The sequence below is a fragment of the Rousettus aegyptiacus genome, unplaced genomic scaffold (genome assembly GCF_014176215.1).
Source record: "Rousettus aegyptiacus isolate mRouAeg1 unplaced genomic scaffold, mRouAeg1.p scaffold_m13_p_18, whole genome shotgun sequence".
Classification (NCBI taxonomy): domain Eukaryota; kingdom Metazoa; phylum Chordata; class Mammalia; order Chiroptera; family Pteropodidae; genus Rousettus; species Rousettus aegyptiacus.
In genome coordinates this window covers 17,800,869-17,821,013 of record NW_023416293.1, presented here as the reverse complement: position 1 = coordinate 17,821,013, position 20,145 = coordinate 17,800,869, and the positions used below count along the sequence as shown (strand labels likewise).

The window sequence follows — 20,145 nt, the reverse complement described above, 5'->3', positions numbered from 1 at the left end:
ACTGGTGGGAAAATGGCGTCGTTGTTTGTATGCTGGGGGCCAATAAGAACAGGGTGTAGGCGGGCTCTAAAAAACCCCAGCCAATCCGAGGTCGTCTAATCCGGGAACGAGGTAGGGGAGGGGAAACAGCGTAGGGGAGGGGAGAGCGGAGAGAAGGTGGGGGACTCGGGGTGTGGGGGGGGAGCGATGTTTGCCAGTCAGTCGAGTCCGGAGTGAGGAGCTCGGGTGCTGGAGCGGAGGAGACTCTCGAGCTTAGCCTGCCGCCGCCACGGCCACCGCCTGGATCTTTGCCCGCAGGGAGCCGCAGAGGGTCTGTGGCCGCCGTCCTCTGGAGGGCAGCGCGACGGGGGCCCGGACTCCAGTCCGGGAGGATTTTTCATCGTCCCCCCTCCCCCCCAGCGAGGAACCCGAGCGGCCGCCAAACAAAGGTACCAGTCGCCGCCGCGGGAGGAGGAGGAGCCGGAGCTTCAGCTTCGGCCGCCGCTGGACCCGCCGCTCTTCTCCCCTACCTCTCCCCCGGGCCTGCTGGTTTTGGGGGGGAGCCGGGGAGGGGACTCCGGACGCGCCGGCGTCTGCGCTCGCCTCCCAGGAAGGTAGGGCATTTCTGAGGCTTTCGCGGGCTCGTCAGGGGTCCTTGAGGGAGTCCGGGCCCGGGCGACGAGCGGGGAGGACCGCTGTGGTGCGCTCGCCCGGCGTCCAAATTCGGGGCCTCGGCCCTGGAGCCCCCGGCGCCCCCGCCGCCCGCGGCAGCCCCAGCCCGGCGGCCGTGGTCGCGGCTCGGCCCGGCCTCTGTGGGGGCCCGGCAGGCGCGCGGGGGGGGGGAGCTGTGCCGCCTCCCGGCCCTCCCCTCTCCTCCCCGTCCCCGGGCCCCGCGGCTGGCTACGGGGTCCGCTCCGCTTGTCGGTCCACGTCTCGGAACGGGACGTGGGCAGCGGCCCCGGCGGGCCGGTCCTGCGGCGGCCTGCGGGCCCTCTGAGGCCGCTGTCCGCTCGGACGCGGGGTGCGCCGAGGCCCGGCCGGACCCGGCTTGTTGTGAGTTTCTCCTCTGACAGAAATGGCGTCATTGTCAGAGACGGGAAACTCCGTCGGGTCCCGACAATGGGGACGCGAAGCTGCCGAGCTGTGTGAGTGGCGGGTGTGCGGGGTGGCGAGGCCACCGGGAGCCCCGCATCGGCGTCTCGCGTGCTCGACCGTCGTTTTTGGCCCCTCCGCCCCCGCCCGTGTAGGGGGTGCCTGTGGCGCTCACTGGGTGTCTTTTGTTTCCCTTCCAGGTGCAGGTGAATCTGGTGTTTTCCAGGGGATCGCGGTCCCGGAATCATCATGAAGGTGAGCTTGCCTGCAGAAAACGAAGCTCGGGGCTTGCAGTTTTCAGGAAGTGGGGGGTTGGATCGATGTCGTGGGGCCTCCGAGCGTTACCGAGGGAGGTGTGCTTGGTGGCTGGGTGCCCGAGTCCTTCCCCGGGAGACGACCGGGTCAGCTGGTGTGGATATGCATTTGTGGGCTGTGCTGTGGAGTTGGAGCAGCACCGCGCAGCTCACTGAGGCTCCTTCTCCCGAATCGGAAGGCTCTTTTTGCAAGGAATGAGAGGGATAGTTGCATGCAGGGGAGGGGGTGTTTTAAAAGGTGAAACGGAAAAAAGCAGGTCAAGTAATCTGACTCTAGAACCTGAACTGTATTATGTTTCTATCGCTTACACTGATGAAAGAAAATCTCATTTATTGTGTTAACAGTACTGTGAATTTTCAGCAGAAGACTGATTAGGCACGAAAATAATCTTATTTGAAAGATTTAAAGGAATTTTTATGATCTTTACAAACTCAGAGATAGCAGGTTCCTTGTATTTCCAGAGACTTAAGAGTATGTGATTTATTTTTCTTTATTGATTTGTTTGGTCTGTGAATTGTTAGATGCTGTATTGCATTGTGGAAAGCTGATGACTGGGTTCTTCTTAAACTGTAAACGTGTTAAGTGGAGGATGTTGTCTAAAAAGTACATTTTGCTTAATTGGTGGAAGAAATTATAGCAATAAAAGTACAATCTGTTTTCCACTTTAGAGAGTGTGTGATTGAATGCTGTCATGTTTTCAAAGGCGCTCTAGATATCCGATATGTCTAGATTCAACTGGTGGGACTTAGAAACTGGCAGATATTTTTCATCCATCACAAATTCAGAAGTGCTTGAGAAGGGTAGAGTGTGTTCACAAGTATAGGAAAGCAACAGATAGTATGTGGAAATGGAAATTCACATACCTTTGATAGTTTCTTTGAACTAATTTTAAACAAATTCACTTTTCTTTAGAATCAATATTGCTTTTATAGTACCACATCCAAATTAAAATTTGTAATGCTTATGTTTATGGAAGTAAGTAAAAGCTATGGCTGTCTTTTTTTTTTTTTTCTTGAGTTTGAGGTGCCATAAACTACCTGAAACGTTTATATCTGCTGAATTGCTGTCTCACCTCCATGTAAATGAAAAACAGTGATTTCAGTAATGAATTCCTTTTGTCAGTCACAGATGCTGCCTAGAACTTCTGTGACCTGTATGAAACAGTGACAAGTGAGTTTATTAGGAAAAACTTGTATCTTTCTCGGTGATGGACCAGAATTTAAGAAAAGCGTTGGGTTGAATGATATGTAAGAGATCAGCAGCCGGATAATATAGGATTTAGTTTAGAATAAATGTTGTAATCTGTCACAGTTCCCAATGTAGTTAGGGCCAGGGACATCTTAGGGGCTCTGTTAATGTCTGGTTAAAAGAAATGTAAGTTGAAGGTCTTTTAGATTTAAATTTCCCTTTCCTTTCCTTTCTTTCATTTCCTTTTTCTTTTTTCCCCCCAATTGGTCTATTTAAAAAATGAAAGTATGTTGGAAACTTTAGCCTTAAAAAAGTTTCATAGTAAGTATTAGGCAAATGCAAATTTTGGGGTATCATTTTAGAACAACTAATTTTAAATGCTCAGTGTTTACATCATTGCTGCCTTCAGAAAAAGCATTGGCGATGTTAAAAGGAAAGCGTCATTAAAATAAATTTCTGATTTGATGCAAGAAGAACTTCCTATTTTTGTAAGTATGGTAAGTCTTCTTAGGGAATCTTCTAGAAGTCACTAGTACTAAAACCTTATCTTATTTCTTGGAAGCTAATGTCTTGGAAGCTGAAAGTTGAGAGGCTGCCCATGATTGGTATTTTGCTTGAACACAATCACAGTTCAAAAAGTATTTAGCGTCGATCATATTGAGTTTAAATTTTCTTTTTAAAAATATGTTGCCAGTTTCTATACTGTAATGACAACTGAGCTATAGAAAGATTTATGCCATCTACCTGATCTTACCGTATTTGTACTTTGAAGCAAGCTTTTAAGTTTGTATCATCTGTCCTGTTAGTCACAACAAATTTTAAATTTTACTGAGTGACAGAGTATTAAGATAATTGAAAAAGTGAGTAGCAATACTCATGGTTGTTTTAAATCCCAAAATAAAAATGTATATATCCTTTTAGTATTATATGTTTTAGAAGCAATTTTCCTGTAGTACTAACTTCAAGAATTTATTTAAATAAATAAAGCTGCTTTACTGACTAGTATACAGTATCTTATATTTTTGCCTGGTGCATTTTTGAGAAATCTAATAAAATAGCAATTTTGTGCTTTAACATAGATTGTGATGTTGGTGTTAAATTTGTTTTTCATACTTTTGATAGACCTTTCAATGTCAGCGAGAACACATCAGGAAATGACAGATTATTAAACTTTCTAAATAATTTTAAGACTTAATTATGTCAGATTTATTTCGTACTCTTTTTCTAAATAAAACTTTTTTCTTCTGTATTGCGCATATTATTAACATCTCTGATTACATTGTTGTAAATTTTCCAGTAAAATGGACTGGATAGTCTAGACAGTTCAGAATCTTAGGGGATAAGTGACTTAGATGGTTGTATTTAGAATCTGGGGAGATAGGGCTTTTTCCATGTATCATTTTCTTTTCAGTAAATGTTGGCTTAGATCACATACAAATAACAGGTTAATTACAAATGTCTTTTTTAATGCCTTTTGCTTATGTGCATGTTCTCACTCCTCTGCCCCTTCCCTCCCCCCTTCCTCCCTTCCCCTCTTCCCCTCTTCCCCTCTTCCCCCCTTCCCTCCTTCCCCTCTTCCCCTCTTCCTTCCTTCCCTCTTTCCCTCCTTTCTCTCCTGGCTCCCTCTCTCCCTCTTTCCTTTCCTTCCTCTCTTCCTCCTTTTTTTAACCTCTCTCCCTCCCCAACACTCCCTTTTCAGGGAATCTACTAGTAATCAGTAGTACTAAAAACTTAGCTTATTTCTTGGAAGTTAACGTCTTATGTGGTGAAAGTTGAGAGGCTGCCCATGATTGGTATTTTGCTTGAACAAAATTGCAATTCAAGTAAATTATTCATTTAACAACGACCCCTTCCAAGTGTAAGGCAGTGTGGAATGAGGCTGAATAAACTATCAGAACTGTTCTCAAGGAGCTCACAACTTAGGAGCTCGTGGAGAAAGAAAAACAGTGCATATCGAATTATAAGAGTATTGATTGCAACATATAATTGTGATAAGTGCTATGGGAGGACGGAAGAGGGCGTCTAAATCAGAAAGCCAGGGAAAGTCCTCTGGTAGAATGGACATCTAAGCTGAGTGGTAAAGCTTTCACTAGGCAAAGAAGGATAGAAAAGAGTGTTTCAGACAGAGTGGAAACAATATTGGGGGAAAAAATGCACGCGTTTGCTTCGGCAGCACATACACTAAAATTAGGCCAATACAGAGAAGATTAGCCTGGTCCCTGTGCAAGGATGACTCGCAAATTCATGAAGCATTCCATATTTTTTTAAAAAATCAGACAAACAAAAACCAAACCCCCCAGGATGCTGTATTTGGAAACTGAAGTAGTTCACTGTGGCTTGATTAACGTAAAGCATGATGTATTTGGGGTGGGAAGAGGACATTGGTTGGAGATGAGGTTAAATTAAAGAGTTGAAAATTTTCTCAAAAGCCACATGGAACCACCGAAGGTTTTTAAGAAGGTAAAGATGTTGGATTTCTATAATACAGAGATCACTTTGGTAGTTTTGTAGTGAATACATCAAAAGGGAGATCTGAATGGAAAGTCTGGAGATTCCAGGTAAGAACACCCGTGAGAAGTGAGCACGGGCTTGAACTAACGCGCTGGGAGTGGAGCCGAGGGGTAGACCCGCGACAACTCCGAAGTAGAGTGCAGGATCTAGGAATTCTCCCCAGGGACGAGGAAGATGGAAGGTTCTTGGGCGCACGAGACGGATGTTGTTGTCACTGGAAGCAAGTTGTCATTGGAATATGGATGAATAGGGTTTTAGGTATTTAAAGGACCTGTAGGAGGCCCCCATCCTAGTGGATCTGCTTATTAAGATGTAAGATTAAGAGAGCAGGTGGGAGGAAGAGCAGTCAGATGTGGTTAATCCAGTGTGAATGTTAACCTCATAGTCAATGTTTAACTATAATCTTCTAAGAGATTTAGAATCATGATATGGTAAATGTATTTTGTCCTGTAAATTTATCATCTTTTTGATGAAAGTAATTTTGTAAAATACCAACTTGTTTTCTGTCCCGATTGCCAGTACTTTGCTTACTGTAATTTTTAAAAGTGTGCTAGATGACTACATATTTCACTGAAAAATGTTTTCGCTAACTTGGCCTGTAAATTCAGGTTGGCGTGACAGGGTGTTGCTTTAGATTAGATGCAATGAAGGGCCTGTTTAAAGAGATGACATTGAAGCATCATGTGAAACAAACGATACAGCGAGCCAGTTAGTTATCTGGGGGAAGAGCATCCCAGGCAGAAAATATAAGTGCAAAGGCCCTGAGGAGGATCGTTTGGCTTGTTTGACCTTGGCATGTTTAAGGAACAGGAAGAAGGCCTGTAGGGCTGCAGTGCTCGGAGATGAGGCTGGAGAGGTCACGAGGCCAGTACGGTGTAGGGCCTCGTAGGCCATAGTAAGGCTTTAGAGTCAAATCCGGGTGTTAGGAAGCCATCGAAGGGTTTGACCGAGAGAGTAAAGTTATCTGATAGACGTTTTCTGGAAGAACAGTTACTGCTGTGTAGACAGCACCGCGAGGAGCAAGAGTGGGAGTGGGGGGTGACTTGAACGGCCACCAAGTTCTGGTGGGAGGTGGCGGACTGGGCACGCCAAGGGGCCGTGTTGAAGGTGGGACGATGGCAGGATTTGAATGGAAAACGTGGGAGAACTTCTAGGAAGGAACACTTCTGCTTGCTGCTGCCGACAGGTGACACCCCTCCCCCCTTTAAATCCCTGCTGTGATTAGTGGGTGGGCGGGATCCTTAAAACCGAGTACAGCCAGGCAGGTATCCCCAACCCTTAGCCTTCTCTTATTAGTGAGCAGCGAGCATCCAGCCAAGCTATCCTTTCCATTTTACTTGGCTTTGTTTTTGAATTTTAGAAAATGAGATAAAATTCACTTTTTTTCAAGCGTACAATTCAGTACTAAGTATTTTTACAAGATTGTGCATCCGTCACTGTTATCTTACTTTAGAATGTTTCATCCTCCCAAAAGAAACCATGTTCCCATTAACAGTCACTCCTGTTCTCCCTTCCCTCGGTCCCTCCCCTGGGGATCACTAATCCCCTTTCTGTCTCTGAGGACTTGCCACCTATTCTGGACATTTCCTATTGATGGAAGGATACAATATGTGGCCCCACGTGTCTGACTCTTTTCACTTAGAATAGTATTTTCCAAGTTCATTCATTTTGTAGTATATGTCAGTATTTCATTCCTTTTTCTTGTTGGATAATAGTCTGTTTTGTTGACATACCGTATTTTGTTAATCCATTTATTAGTTGTTGAATGTGTGGATTATTTACTTTTTGCCTATGAATAATGCTTCAATGAACATTTATATACAAGCTTTTGTATGAACATGTAATTTTAATTTTCTAGGGTCCTATTAGTGGACCGTTTCTGTTTTTAAGATAGTAATACTACCTGTAGTAACCTTGTTGAGAGCTGAGTGTTTAGCTTCAGATGTTCTGTGTCGTTGTGGTAAGTGGCCACCAAGAAAATGGACATTTAAAAATTTCATTCAATGTTTATTGGACATTTACATGCTAGTCTCTGTACTAACCACTTAAGGTAGGATATATCAGTGAACAAAACAGGTAGAAAGTCCTGGTCTTGTAGATCTTACATGCTAAGGTGCGTCTGTGGGATGAACAGACGGGTGAATAAACAAATAATCTAGTTTCTTAGGCTGTAAGTAGTATGGAAATAAGAGGGGAGCAGGGCAAGTCGATTTAAATGGCTTTCAGGGTGATACAGGGTGTGAGGGAGTTAGTCCTGTGGCCTCAGAAACAGCTTGACAGGTTCAGTAAACTGCACAGGAGGCCAGGGTGGCTGGAGCACAGTAAGGAAGGGGGGGCGGGTCAGACAAGTAAAGGGGTGCGGGTTGGGGGCAGAGCACATCAGATCAGGTCACCTCGGACCTTGAGGCTTTTGCAAGGATTTTGGCTTTAACAGTAATAGAAATAGGGAGCAACCGGGGGCTTTGAACAGAGGAGCGATGCAGGCTCATTACAGAGCAGCAAATGTCATTGTATTTTTAAAAGATCACTGACTGCTGTGTTAAAAACAGGCTGTAGTAAGCAAGTCGGAGACAGTGAAGGAGATGAGGAGGGGTCAGATTCTAGATGTCTTTGAAGGCAGAGCCAGCAGGCATTCCTGTCAGAAGGAAGGTAGAGGAAGGAGAAAGTCAAGGACACCAAGATTTTCTGGCTGAGTAGCTGGAAAACGGGTTAGGATGAAGTTAGGGCTGTATGATTTTTGAAAATAAGCATTTATATTTTATATTTGTCAAAAGTGCTAACTGGTATATTGCTTTGTGAAATGTGGCTGTAAATGAAATAGACATGCTGTATTAATTTTTTAGTAACAGACACATTTTAAAAGAGCTGCAAACTTATTCTCGACAAACTGTTTCAAAACAGGACTCTTGCTGCCTTCCTTTTAGTGTCACAGAACAGATGTTTCTGCGCTCAGGAGAAGCATGCGCTAGTGTTCTGTGTAAGACGACACCCACAGGAAGCAGAGGAAACCAGTCACATTAATCCTTTTGATATTTAAATGTTGCACATTGTAGGTGTGAATTTTGATAAGGCATAAACTGCAATAGAATTATTAAAACTTTGCATGGATTATCTAAATGCACAACACTTTTAGCTCATAACAATTTAATATAAAGACAAAGGAAAATATTAAGGAAATTATGTCAGTGTTCTTTTCAGCTGGGCCTCTAAACCGAATGGGCATTGAACAAAACTTAAACTTTAACGACCTTTTGCTCCCAACATAATGTATTTTCATTTAATTACTTTACGTTAAAATAAGACAGTATATTTGTTACCTCTTAAACTACTAATCTGCATATTTAACTTAATTTTAAAAGAGAACTTGCATTATAGAAATTATTACATTTCTGTGCTTTCAGGAGCACAGGAAATCCTGACAAAGTTTTCTAGGGAAGATAACGCGGTTCTAGAAATCTGTTAATTTTCATACTATGATTAGAGACATCATTCAGGTTTGGGGAGGAAAAATGAGTTTATAAAGGTATATGAACAGTTTACTGGAAAATAAAGGGCAGATTACTACCGTCAGCCTACAGAGAGAGAGAGAAACCAAGCTTCAGGCTCATCTTACTATACCGATGGTCTTATTTTAGGCTGGTAAATAGAAGCAAAGGACAAAATAAAAGAGGCAAAAGAGGGAAAGTTTTAAAACAACACTTGTCTTATTCCGAGTACAGTTCCCAGTATTCCTTAATTAATACTTGCTCATATTCTACGCAGAAGGTCCAAGTCTAGGTATCAAGATTGCTATAAATCTCTTCCCATCCCAGAGTTATGTGCAGAATTTCACATTGCCGTACACTTCCTTGGGGAGAGGAACCGTAGCTCTTCCCATCAGCTTCTTGATGGAACGCATGATACAAATAGTAAGAAACAGTGCTCTGTAGTACCGTCTGTTAACGGATCTGCTGCCAGTCATCTTAATAAAAATAGTTGTTTGCTTCCTTTCTACTTTACCATTAAGGAACAGGTAATCAACCATCTGGTCACTACTCATTTTATTTTTAAATTTTCCTTGTTTAAATCACTGTACAATTAGAAAAGAGTTGAGTTTATTGTTTCTGAAATGTTAGCATTTATGTGGAATTTCTGTATAACTTAAAATGTTTGCCTATTTGAATTTCTAAGAAGAATCTGAATGTTTTCAGTTACAATTATAAAGATCCTTTGATTTATGGAAACATTCTATGAGATAAGTTTAAAAAGTTGCTCTGAAAATCTGGAAGTACAGTTTTTAGCACACTGGGTATTTATGAAACTATTTAAAAAGTTAATGTATGTTCGCTCTTTCCTTTTCCACGTTCAGTTATTTGTCTAATAAGGTCGTCTGTAACAAGGATAATATCTAATTGAATAACCAGATGTACTTAGCTTTAGGATACAGTTAGAAGTAAGTATAAAATTCTACATTACTCTGCCTGGTGTGAGTGTTTTTCCAGCTTAACATTGGTGTTGGTAGTCAGGTGGTACAGAGGCTGATTCTCTGGGCCATTATAATGATTTGTAAAGAAGAAAATTTTACAGAAAATACTGGATGTATCATTTTTAAATTACAAATTTAGCTATAGTCAAAAGAATAATAAATCTGCACATAGTTTTATACTGTTAAGATATGTCAGATTACAGTATATCTTGGACAGTAAGATGGATACTTTACATGGACTTCTTATTTAAGCCATTTTCGCCTAGCTTATAAATTTTTGTCAATGTGACTTAACTATAGGATATTTAAAGTCCTGTGTCAAGGTTTTGATAAGTAACAGACTGCTATCTCCTAATTTGATAATCTTGCAGGATAATTGCTTATGAGAGCATAGTTACCTAATAAGTTTGATACCTAATAAGTTTCATTGAAAATCACACTTATTTTTTATAATTTAATAGCATAAATAAAGATTATACACTATCAAACTTTTGACACAGTGTAGCTTAGTGATTAAGAGCATATGGCTTAGAAAGAGAGATCTTGTTCCCAATACTGTTTCTCTCCGTTCTTTGCTGTTGAAGTTTGGGTAAAGTCACTTATTTTTGAAAGTAGACATTAATTTTTTTTTCAAAATGGTGTTAATAGTCACAAGATTGTGTAAGTACTAAATAAAATAACATTTAGAATGCTTTTTATTGTGCTTGGCATAGTTCTGTGCAGTGAGTACATGGCGGGTGTATTGTTCTGGTAAAAGCTTGTCTCCTATTATAAACAGAATGAGGTGTCTTTAAGACTGCTTTGGATTGAATTGGGACTCTTTATCAAGTTGTGGGCATTTTTCTAAGAATGCTGGTGTTCTTGTCTGGCTTTAGTACTTATCTCATGGGGTTGTAGGGGGTGACTGACTAATAATAATAGGATCTACATAGTAAGTTCTCAATAAATTGTAGCTATTAGTAGATCTGTGATGAAAATGTGTAAACTTTTGTCAGTTTAAATAGGCTTTCAGGGTGATACAGTGACTAGTCTTTTTTTTTAACTCAATTTTAAGTCGATTTGGAAGTTTAGGAGAAAAGTTGCAATTTTCTGTCCTTTTTGTCTTTATGAAATTCTTAAAAGAATGTTTAATGGAAGGTGAAAACTAGATTTCTGTATTCTAAGAACTCATTGTCCCATTTCACACCTTTATCCAAGCCCTTCCTGATACAGAAGCTTCTGGTAAATACAGTGCGTGTCTGCTCAGATGGGTTTCTTTCAAGGGAGAATACATTTCACTTCCAACCCTAGAGGGTTGTTGACGGGTTAGATGAACCACCAGAGGTATTTGTTTTCTGCGTAAGCGTCCACCTCTAGCCTTGCTGATTTATGTAAGGCACATTTTTTTTCTTCTTTTGATCGCATCACGGTTCTGATGTGGCAGTTAGTCACCTGAGGCTGGTCTAGCATGGTGAGCCAGTGTGGGCGGAGTGAGTGAGTGAGTGCTGGGGCCCTGCCAAACCTGAGAGTCTTTACTCTGGAGAGGAGTGAGAGGCACGCCGAACAGGTTTGAAGACAAAGGAGCCACCACTGCTCACCAGAGTTTTAACGGGGCAGCTTGGCTTATGTCTGTTTGGGAGATTTTTTAAATTTAGATTTTCATATTTTCAATTTTATCTTGGTGAGGATATCTCACCAAGGACCCATTTCTGTTTTTTATCCATATATCCTCACTTAAAGTAGTTAAGCGATTTTTTAAAAAGTTAAAGTTGCTTTGCCCCAACTTGGAAAAAGTTTTCTAAACTAGCTCTATTCCTAGCAGAATTAAGGAAGTTTTCTGTTTATTTTAAAAGCAGTATAGGTTTGTTGTAAATATTAAAAATTACAGAAATGTATACAGTGACTAGTAAAACCTTACCCAACCTCACTTCCTATGGGCACCTTCGGTTAACAGTTTGGGGTACAGTCTCGCACACCTTTCTTCTTTGCACATATAAACTCGTGTGTGAGTATTTATTTCATGTTTGATTTTGCAAAAATGGGTTCATTTATACTTTTTACATCCTTCTGTGTCAGTACTATGGCATTCTTTTTTGATGGCTTTAGCAAGATTTTATTAGTATTCAATATGCTACTCTCTCTACCACCAACTGATTTACGTAAGGAGTCACTATGTTTCTTTAGCTTTACATTTTGGCAGATATGTAGAGGCCTCAATTATAGCAGAGTTTAGCATTCAGTAGGTATTCAACAGGTATCATTAATTTATTTGACTATCTAGTACTACTAGGTGGTGAATAACTCCAGTCATCTGTAACATTTACTGTAGCCTCTCATAGTCCTATTGATTGTTATGACAGCTACGATTAATGAAGTGTAACTGCATGAGGTTGCTATTAAAAGGCCATACCACCCTGAACAAGCCCGATCCTGTCTGATCTCGGAAGCTAAGCAGGGTCGGGCCTGGTTAGTACCCGGATGGGAGACCACCTAGGAAGACCAGGTGCTGTAGGTGTAAAAAATTTAAAAAAATAAGGGATTGTAAACTGACAAGGTCCTTGCAGTCTGTGAGGTCAACCAGTGGTTGCGTCACCTAAAAAAAAAAAAAGGTTTGGAGGGTCAGTGACGGGGAGCCCCTGTGAGGGTCAGTGAGCGGAAGCCCCCGTGCTAAAGTGGATAATGCTGTTCTTGGGATCCTTAGCAACATTTACTAGAAATGTTGATTTTGGGACAGACCACTTTAGGCAGGGCTAGGGTTAGAATATGTGGTTTCCAAAGAACTTTTTTAACAGGACAGTTATACTGTTTTCAAATGGCACATTATGTTCTTAAAGTTTCATAATCATTAGTTATTTATTAAAACATCCCTTTGAGGTGGATCAGCAGCATTTTTCCTTTTTAATGGTTGAAGAAGCAGATGCAAAGATGTTGAGAGATTTGCCCACAGGCGCACATTAAATTGATGGCAGAATCTGTCTCGGTCAGTAAGCGGCAATAAGCGGCAACCGCCTCTCTGCTAGTTAGGCGGGTGATAAAGTTGTTGCTGTTTAGAGACCTGTTGATGACTTTATGGAATAGTGAATGTGTTTTGAAACCTTTTACCTACTTTCTTTATTGAAAGAAATCAGTTGTAAAGCTAGCATTTACTTGCACCGTGGTATTAAATGTTTTCTGTAAATTTCCCCTATTCTTTTAAAAAATAGAAGAAATCATCTGAAAATGTATTTAACAGTGGACTCATTTCTTCTGGGAGAACCTTTACGTGCTTGAAAATTAACATTGTGAATGAGAGGAAAACAGTACAAGGCTTTGAAGAGTTAATATGTTAAAGTGGGGGAAAATGAATCCTCAGATAATATCACCACGGGTAATTTTGAGTTAAAATATTGTGGCCCAGAAAACCAGAAGACTTTCAAAGAGCCTTCGGCCCTGGGGATTTAGACCCCAACTATTATGTCAGATGACAACATAAAAGGTTATCTAGAGCAAAAAAGTATTCACAGTCTGGGTGGCATTCCTTAAGGTGTACGTTTCCTGTTCTCTATTTACTTATTTGGATTCGATTCTATTATTTCATTTTCTTTCCCCCAATATAATTATTTTTATCTGTATGTGTTATCTTTTTTCCTCCCAGTTGAAAAGAAGCCTGTCATCTTTCTGTGTTGCTAGAGGAAGGGTGGGAGGAGTTTTCAAGTAATAAGTGACTGCTGTAAAAAGATTTAATTTCAGGAATCATATGGAGCCTGAGAATTACATATTCAGTTTGAGTAATTGCAGTTTTAAATTGCAGTTGTTTATGATTTCTTCATATATTGATATTCTTTTTTGAGAGTAAACTTGGAGAATTGCTGTTTTTAATATTGTCATTTCTTAATTTTCTTTTGAGCCACCTTTTCACTTAGTTAACTCAGAGTCTTCCAGCTCTCAAAACTGTCGTGCTGTGACACAAGGTTCAGAGTGACGGAGCAGGCAGTGGACATGGCTGTTGAAAAACCCCTGCCAAGCAGAATCCTAGGGGCGGACAGATGTCTTCTTTATTGTTTGTATTGCCAGGTTAAAATTTGGGGGTGTGCAGCTCCAGAATAGATTTAGCACAATTTGTACGCGAATATTCACTAAGTCGTTTTACAGATGTTAGAGATGGAAAGAGAGGTCCGCTAATTTCTGTCTTAATACAAACCTGCTCCAAGTAAGTAATTGAGATTTTATCAGTTCTGTGGTTGGAAAAAATGGTTTCTTTTGAGATTGCAATTATCAGGTTTAAGCTAGAATATCTCTAAAGATGAAATTGTGACCAGTGATTTCGTTCCAGTACCGTGACAGGGTTCTCCAACTAGGATCTCTCCCGATTCAGACCCTTCTGTCCCTTGTGCCATCGCTATACTTATGACACGTTTCTGACAGTGCAGCTATAAACCACAAATGACAGGCAGTAAATAATAGACGACCACTTGTATTCCTAAATGCATCAGCATAAAATCAGTCTCACAAGTCCTGTGTACCCTGAGTTGTAAATTTATGCTATACAAGTTTGTTTTATATATATCAAGTATTGTATGTTTCTTATATGTGAACGATTTCAGTTTGGTGATACATTTGGTACTGTATACAAATTGGTATCTAACTTTTAAAAAATAAATATCAGTATGTCTTTATAATGGAGGTGATAAATTCAAGAGCCATTCTTCATTGTCAGACTTCATCAGAGGTGTATTAGAAACAGAGGAGGATGAGGCAAGGTGTGCTACCCTCACTCACCTCGTCATCACCCTGATGATACAGAAGGAGTATAATGCAATAGGATTTTTAGGTTTAAGTCCTCCTCTGCCTCTTAACTAGCTTCAGGACCGTAGGCAGTTTATTTCTTTGAGCCTTTTCAGCACGTGAAATATAGAGAGAATAACATTTACTTTGTTGTTATGAATTAAATAAAATGATATATGCAAAATACTTATCACTGTTTGGTTTATAAGTGCCAAAAATAATAACTAAGATATTGTAGGGTGAGGGGACACTTTTACTATTGTCCTCACATCACCGACTGCTGGTAGTTTAGAAGACGCGCTTAATGCAGTCAGTGCGCGTCGCGTTGTAGAGTGCTCGGTGCGCCTATTACGGGAAGCCGGATTCATACAGTTTTGGTTAATCTTTGTTCTTGGAGCCTCACGTCTTTTTTTCTTTCCTGGTTCTTTTTTTTTTTTTTTCTCCATAGCATTTAATAAAAAAGGGAATTGAATGGAAATTTTCCCACTGGAAAATATCTGTTTTGGGGGCAATGTTTTCTAATTGTATAAAATTCAGGAATGTAAAGTTAGGGTGGTAGATAGTAGAGCCTCAGTGGTTAAGAGTACAAATATTTTAAAAGCTTAATTTTTTATCGAGGTGGCAGTGGTTGATAACAGAGTTCAGGTGTTCAGCATTATCATTCTTATCTGTATAGTCTGTTACGTGCCCACCTCCAAAAGTCTGGTTTTCACCTGGTACCACATATTTGGCCCCCTTGATCCGTTTCTCCTCCCCCTGTCCTCACCCCTTCCTCCTTGGTAATCACCAGCTGTGGTCTGTATCTGAGTTTGCTTTGGTTTGGTTTGGTTAGTTTGCTGCCTTTTTGTTTTCTGTTCCACATGTGAGTGAGATCATAGTTTTTGTCCTTTTCCGTCTGACTTATGTCACTTAGCACAGTGCTTTCAGGAGCCATCCCTGTTGTCACAAATGACAAGATTTTATCTTTCCTCATCGCTGATTAATATTCAGTTGTGTGTATATGCACCACATCTTCCTTATCCATTCTTCAATTGATGGACACTTAGGTAGTCTCCATGTCTTGGCTATTGTAAATAATGCTGCAATGGTCATAACGCTCTATAGGTCTTTTCGAATTAGTTTTTTCATATCCTTAAGTTAAATACCCAGAAGAGGAATTGCTGGATCGTATGGTAGTTCTATTAATTTTTTGAAAAATCTCCATACTGTCTTCCATAGTGGCTATTACCAGTTTACGCTCCTACCAACAGAGTACAAACCTTCTCATCAGATTGAATTCTAATCCTGGCCGTTTATTACTATTTATTACTTGTGACCTTGGACGAATGATTTAAGCCTCTCATGCTTAATTTAAAGTTCCTGAAATGAGGGTAATGATAAAACCTACCTCCTTCCTCCTCCTTTGGATGGATTGAATGAGATAATCCATGTAAAGCATTTAGCACAGCGTCTAATATTGGTGAACAACAGCTGTTAATTGTCGTTAGTATTAGAAAGGGTGCGTAATGGGCAGGTATCAGGTGCTGCTAGGATGGATTGTTTAGAGAAGCGTGGTCATTAGCAATATAATGCAAGCAACGTGTCATGTTAAGTTTTCTAGTAGCTGCATTAAAACAGGTAAATTCATTTTAATAATCTGTTTAACGTGGAATATTCAAAATATTGTCATTTTAACATGTAATCAGTATAAAATTATTAGTGAGATATTTTACATTTTTTTTTTCACACTATGTCTTTGAAATCTGATGTGCATTTTACACCTATAGCATATTTTAATTTGGACACTAAATTTTCATTGGAGATACTCATAAAATTTACAGTTGAAAAAAGAGATTCACATTGTTCTTAATGAGTAAAAGTTTTCTAATAACCAAATTGAATATTAGCTTTTAAGTTCAAAATAAAATTAAAATTACCGGATCACATGGTAGTTCAGTTATTGATTTTTCGCGGCCCCTCCGCACTCTGTGCAGTGGCCACATCCGCCACGTTCCACTGTTCCCGTACGGCCGCTCATCGTGGCCTCGTTAGTTGCTGGACAGAGCGAAGACACAGAGGGATGTGTTTTTCCCCCCTAGTTGGTTTTCTGGGTTTCTTTTACGGAGGAGGTTGGAGTGGTGAGATGGAGGGGGAGCGGGACAGCGTTTCAGCCATTGGTTTGGGTCTTTTTAGAACAGGACTAAATATTTAAATTTCTTCTGGGCCAATGAAAAGATTCCCAGTACAGCTACATTCTTTTTCACCCCCAGATTCTTTGTATCGTACATTTAAAAACTGTCAGGGACTCCAGACTCTTCCGATGGTCCTAAATGAAGCTTTAAAACCCTTTCCAGTATGGTGCTTTAGGCAGCTACCACTGATAGACAAGAATTATGAATTGAAATTCTGGCGAACCCAACCTTCTTGCTTGGCTCCCTTGACTCATAGTCCAGTGTTCCTTTCCATGTACCCAGAGACCTGCTCAACTTGTAAACCAGTGCCAGGATTCACATCTCACATGGCAGGGTGAAATAGTGACAGGCAAGAAGCGTTTCTCTGAGAAATAACTCCTTGATGTATTAGTATCTGCTGGTAATTTTTGACGAGGCTGAACCCTCAGTGTTTGTCGTCATTAGGATATTAAACTTTTGGGTATTTTTTAAAAACACATAGTTTATCCCCTAGAAAAACACTAACGAGCTTTTTATGTATGTGGACTTGGATTAGGGTCAGACTTTAAGGTGGCTGTAGAAAGTACAATGAGAAACTTACAAGACTGCAGTTACTATTTAGTGAGTAAAATGCGCACGTGTGTGTGGATGGGAGCCAGCTTTTATGGCAAACCTTAACAGGGTGGTTTAGTTCCCTATCTCCACGCCCCTTAAGTTATCACTTAAATTGTCCTGATTGTAGTATTAGCTGAGATTAAATGTTGAAACAAATATAGGGTCCTAATTAAGTACAATGAAGATCTTAAAATGGAAGTGAAACGGAGCAGTTATGTTACCTAAGCACCATTCTGCCAAACAAATAACTTAGCCAGTCTAGTGAGTAGGCACAGTCACTGTTTATAATGCTGGTAGTAATTTTTATATACATTTAATGTAATGTGGTAATTAGTTGTCAGATAAATGTAAATATTTGAAACACTAAAATTTTTTTATGTTTTGGAAAATTCAATGATAACTTCTAGAGACTGAAAGTAGAGGATTAGAAATAAGTGTACTTCAGGGTAACAAACATCTTAGTGATACAGCTTCAAATTTTATTGTGGAAATTTAAAAAACTGAAGTTCAGTAAAACTTCACGCACGTACCCCCAGCTTCAGCCGTTGTCCACGTTTTGCCGTTCTCGTTTTCCCTGTTTCATTCCGCGGCCCCCTCTTCTCCCCCTGCCCCTTGCCATGTAGCATTCTAAAGCAAATTCCAGGTATCATTTTACCTATTTTTTTTTAACCCATATCTTTTTACAAAGCGTAACCACAGTGCCATTGTCACAGCTAATAATATGAACAATCATTTCTTACTGCCATTCTATAGTTAGGACATGTTCAAATTTCTGATTGTTTCAAGAATGTCTTTTTCAGTTGAATTGTTTATATTAGGATCAAATAAAGCCCTCACATTTACAGTTAAAAGATAAATCTCTTAAGCCTAGTTCCTTATTCTATAGTCTCTTCCCTTTTTATGTTGTTTATTTGATGAAGGAACCATATAATTTTAACCTGTAGAATTTCCCACATTCTAGACCACTGTATCTTTGTGGTTTTGTTTAACCCCTGTATTTGCTATAAACTGGTAATTAGTTCTAGAGGCTTTTTTGGTGAGCAGACTTCATGGGAGGTTCTGTATATTCTTTCGGCTTAACTTGGTGTCGCTAAGGCCGGTCAGTGGCTTCAGGTGCTGTCAGCCTTATCTTATCTGTCTTGTGTAAAGCTCCTGTCAACATTCACGCAATGGTTTTACAGCCACTAATGATTGGGGACGGATCCATTATATAAGGACAGCAAACTGGTTTTCTAATTATAATAACACATTTATTAGTCGAAATCTATATATTTAGTGACTCTGCGATACAGAAATGAAAGATAAGTGACTATTTCCCCTCTCATGTCGCAGTTTTTAGAATAATGAGTTTGTGCCCTAGGAACCTCCTAAAATGACCAGTAAATCATTTTTGTTTTAGTTTGTTTTTTAGTATTAGGGATTTTAATGTATTCTGTGTGTTTTAATGCATTCTGGAGGCTGTTTTTGTTATTCAGTTGTCTCATCTTCGGCCAGTTGTAGTCCTTTAAAATGAATTTCTGTGTTCTTTTGTACATGGTCCCTTTAGTTTTTGATAACATCCCTGTTTTCTGGTCCAGAGACCTCAGGTTCACCTTGTACGTTTCCTGCCCCAAACCTGGCATCATGTTTGTTCAGGGAGCCCGGTTTCCTCAAGTGGGAAATGGCGGTTCATGGGGGTTTTCACCGCTGCTGGCTTCAGAACTGCTTCCAGGCTTTTTTAGGTTTTAGACCCAGCAAATGAGGTGGGTTTTGTTTGTTTCTTTGTTTGAAAGGAAAGGTAAATGACTTATATCGGTATTTCTAATTCCTATGAAAAATTAGAGGTTTGATTTCAATTATTATTTTTTTATTTTTTAATTTGATGCTAAGAATCTCAGTTCCTAACAATGTTAACATACACTTCGTAGAACATATATAATATTGGTCTTATAAGACTAACTGATACAATTTAAGATTCCTTTGTGTATCTTTTTGTTGTTTATATTCCACTAGGGATATAACAGAATACTTACTTTAAAGTGACTGGAAATAATTGTTCCAATGTGCTTATCCTGTCAACTTGATAAACAAGTCATTTACTTCAGTGTATTTTTGATTTTTAGGGATTACTCTGTTCTTTCCTGAAAAAATTTTTTTATGTAAAATGTTTACATGATTTCATAATGTTGAGGGATGCTGCTGGTCGACATATCATTCTCCTTATATTCTATCACTAACTAAAGACACGAAGTATTATTTTGCCATGTGTCTTTATTTAAAATTTAATTTATGCTTCCATGAGTTTTTGAAGGTTCAAATTTAAAAGCCCACCGTAAATTTTCCAAGTCACCCGATGGTTGCTGGATGGCAGTAAATAGTTCTTATTTCTTTTTAGAATTTTCAATATTTTACTGGGTTTTGAATATACTGCATGTCATTATAAGGGAGATAGAACTATAATCACTTAAAAGTTATGATTTGATATCTGCAGACAATAAATACTCCCTGTAATCCTGCCCCAATCAATTAATAATGATCCAAAGATATTTTTCAGGCTGATACATTGAAGTTATGATTTAGAGTCAAACGTCTAGATTATATCATGCAAATTTGCCAGCGTAGGGGACTTTTCTAGTAGAGGAGAAAGAAGAAACTGTTTGCTAGGAGTCTGTTACATGGATAGTTTTGTGTAATGCCCTCGATACCGTGGAAATAGGTGTTAAAGTCAGCTCTTGAGTAGGGACGAGGTAGCAGACTGGCTATACAGCTGTGTTGGTTTGCTCGATTTTATTTGGTCCTATCTTCCTCTCATTCTTACTCTTTTTCTTCTTTCGGTATTTGCGCTTTTTAGAATATTCTTTGTGGTAAAACTTGAAGGTAACTTCCCTCGATTTGGGACATGGTTTGCCTTTGCTTACATTTGTACTATCTAGATAAGTAAGATGTTCTACCTGACAGATTACTGAATTGGCACATTAAAAAAAAATCAATTCTTACTGGTTCAATACAGTTAAGGGATATAGATTGGTATCTAGATGTTTTTGTGTTTTTTTCCCCTGCTTTATTGCTTTATTGCGATGGGCTCATTAATCGTCTATGCTTCCTCGA

General features: G+C 39.8%; 1 protein-coding gene, 1 non-coding gene and 1 pseudogene across 8 annotated transcripts in view; all 3 read left to right on the top strand.

Annotated features, from left to right (window-relative positions):
- The first annotated feature begins 179 nt into the window (after positions 1 to 179).
- The window catches only part of ARID4B (AT-rich interaction domain 4B), a 113,452-nt gene continuing 93,486 nt past the window's right edge, over positions 180 to 20,145 (top strand). For 6 of the 7 annotated variants that reach the window (XR_004955470.1, XR_004955469.1, XM_036235599.1 and 3 more), the window contains exons 1-2: positions 180 to 593; positions 1,272 to 1,326. Coding sequence is in view for 5 of the 7 variants with exons in the window: in XM_036235599.1 (XP_036091492.1) it covers positions 1,321 to 1,326 (6 nt within the window). In the remaining 2 variants the exon portion in view is untranslated. The remainder of the gene's footprint in view (positions 594 to 1,271; positions 1,327 to 20,145) is intronic. The other variant, XM_016163384.2, reaches the window with a different exon arrangement.
- On the top strand, positions 4,734 to 4,838 carry LOC118613495. Its single transcript, XR_004955502.1, has one exon. It is a non-coding gene; the product is annotated as a U6 spliceosomal RNA (small nuclear RNA).
- LOC118613528 lies at positions 11,926 to 12,044 on the top strand (annotated as a pseudogene).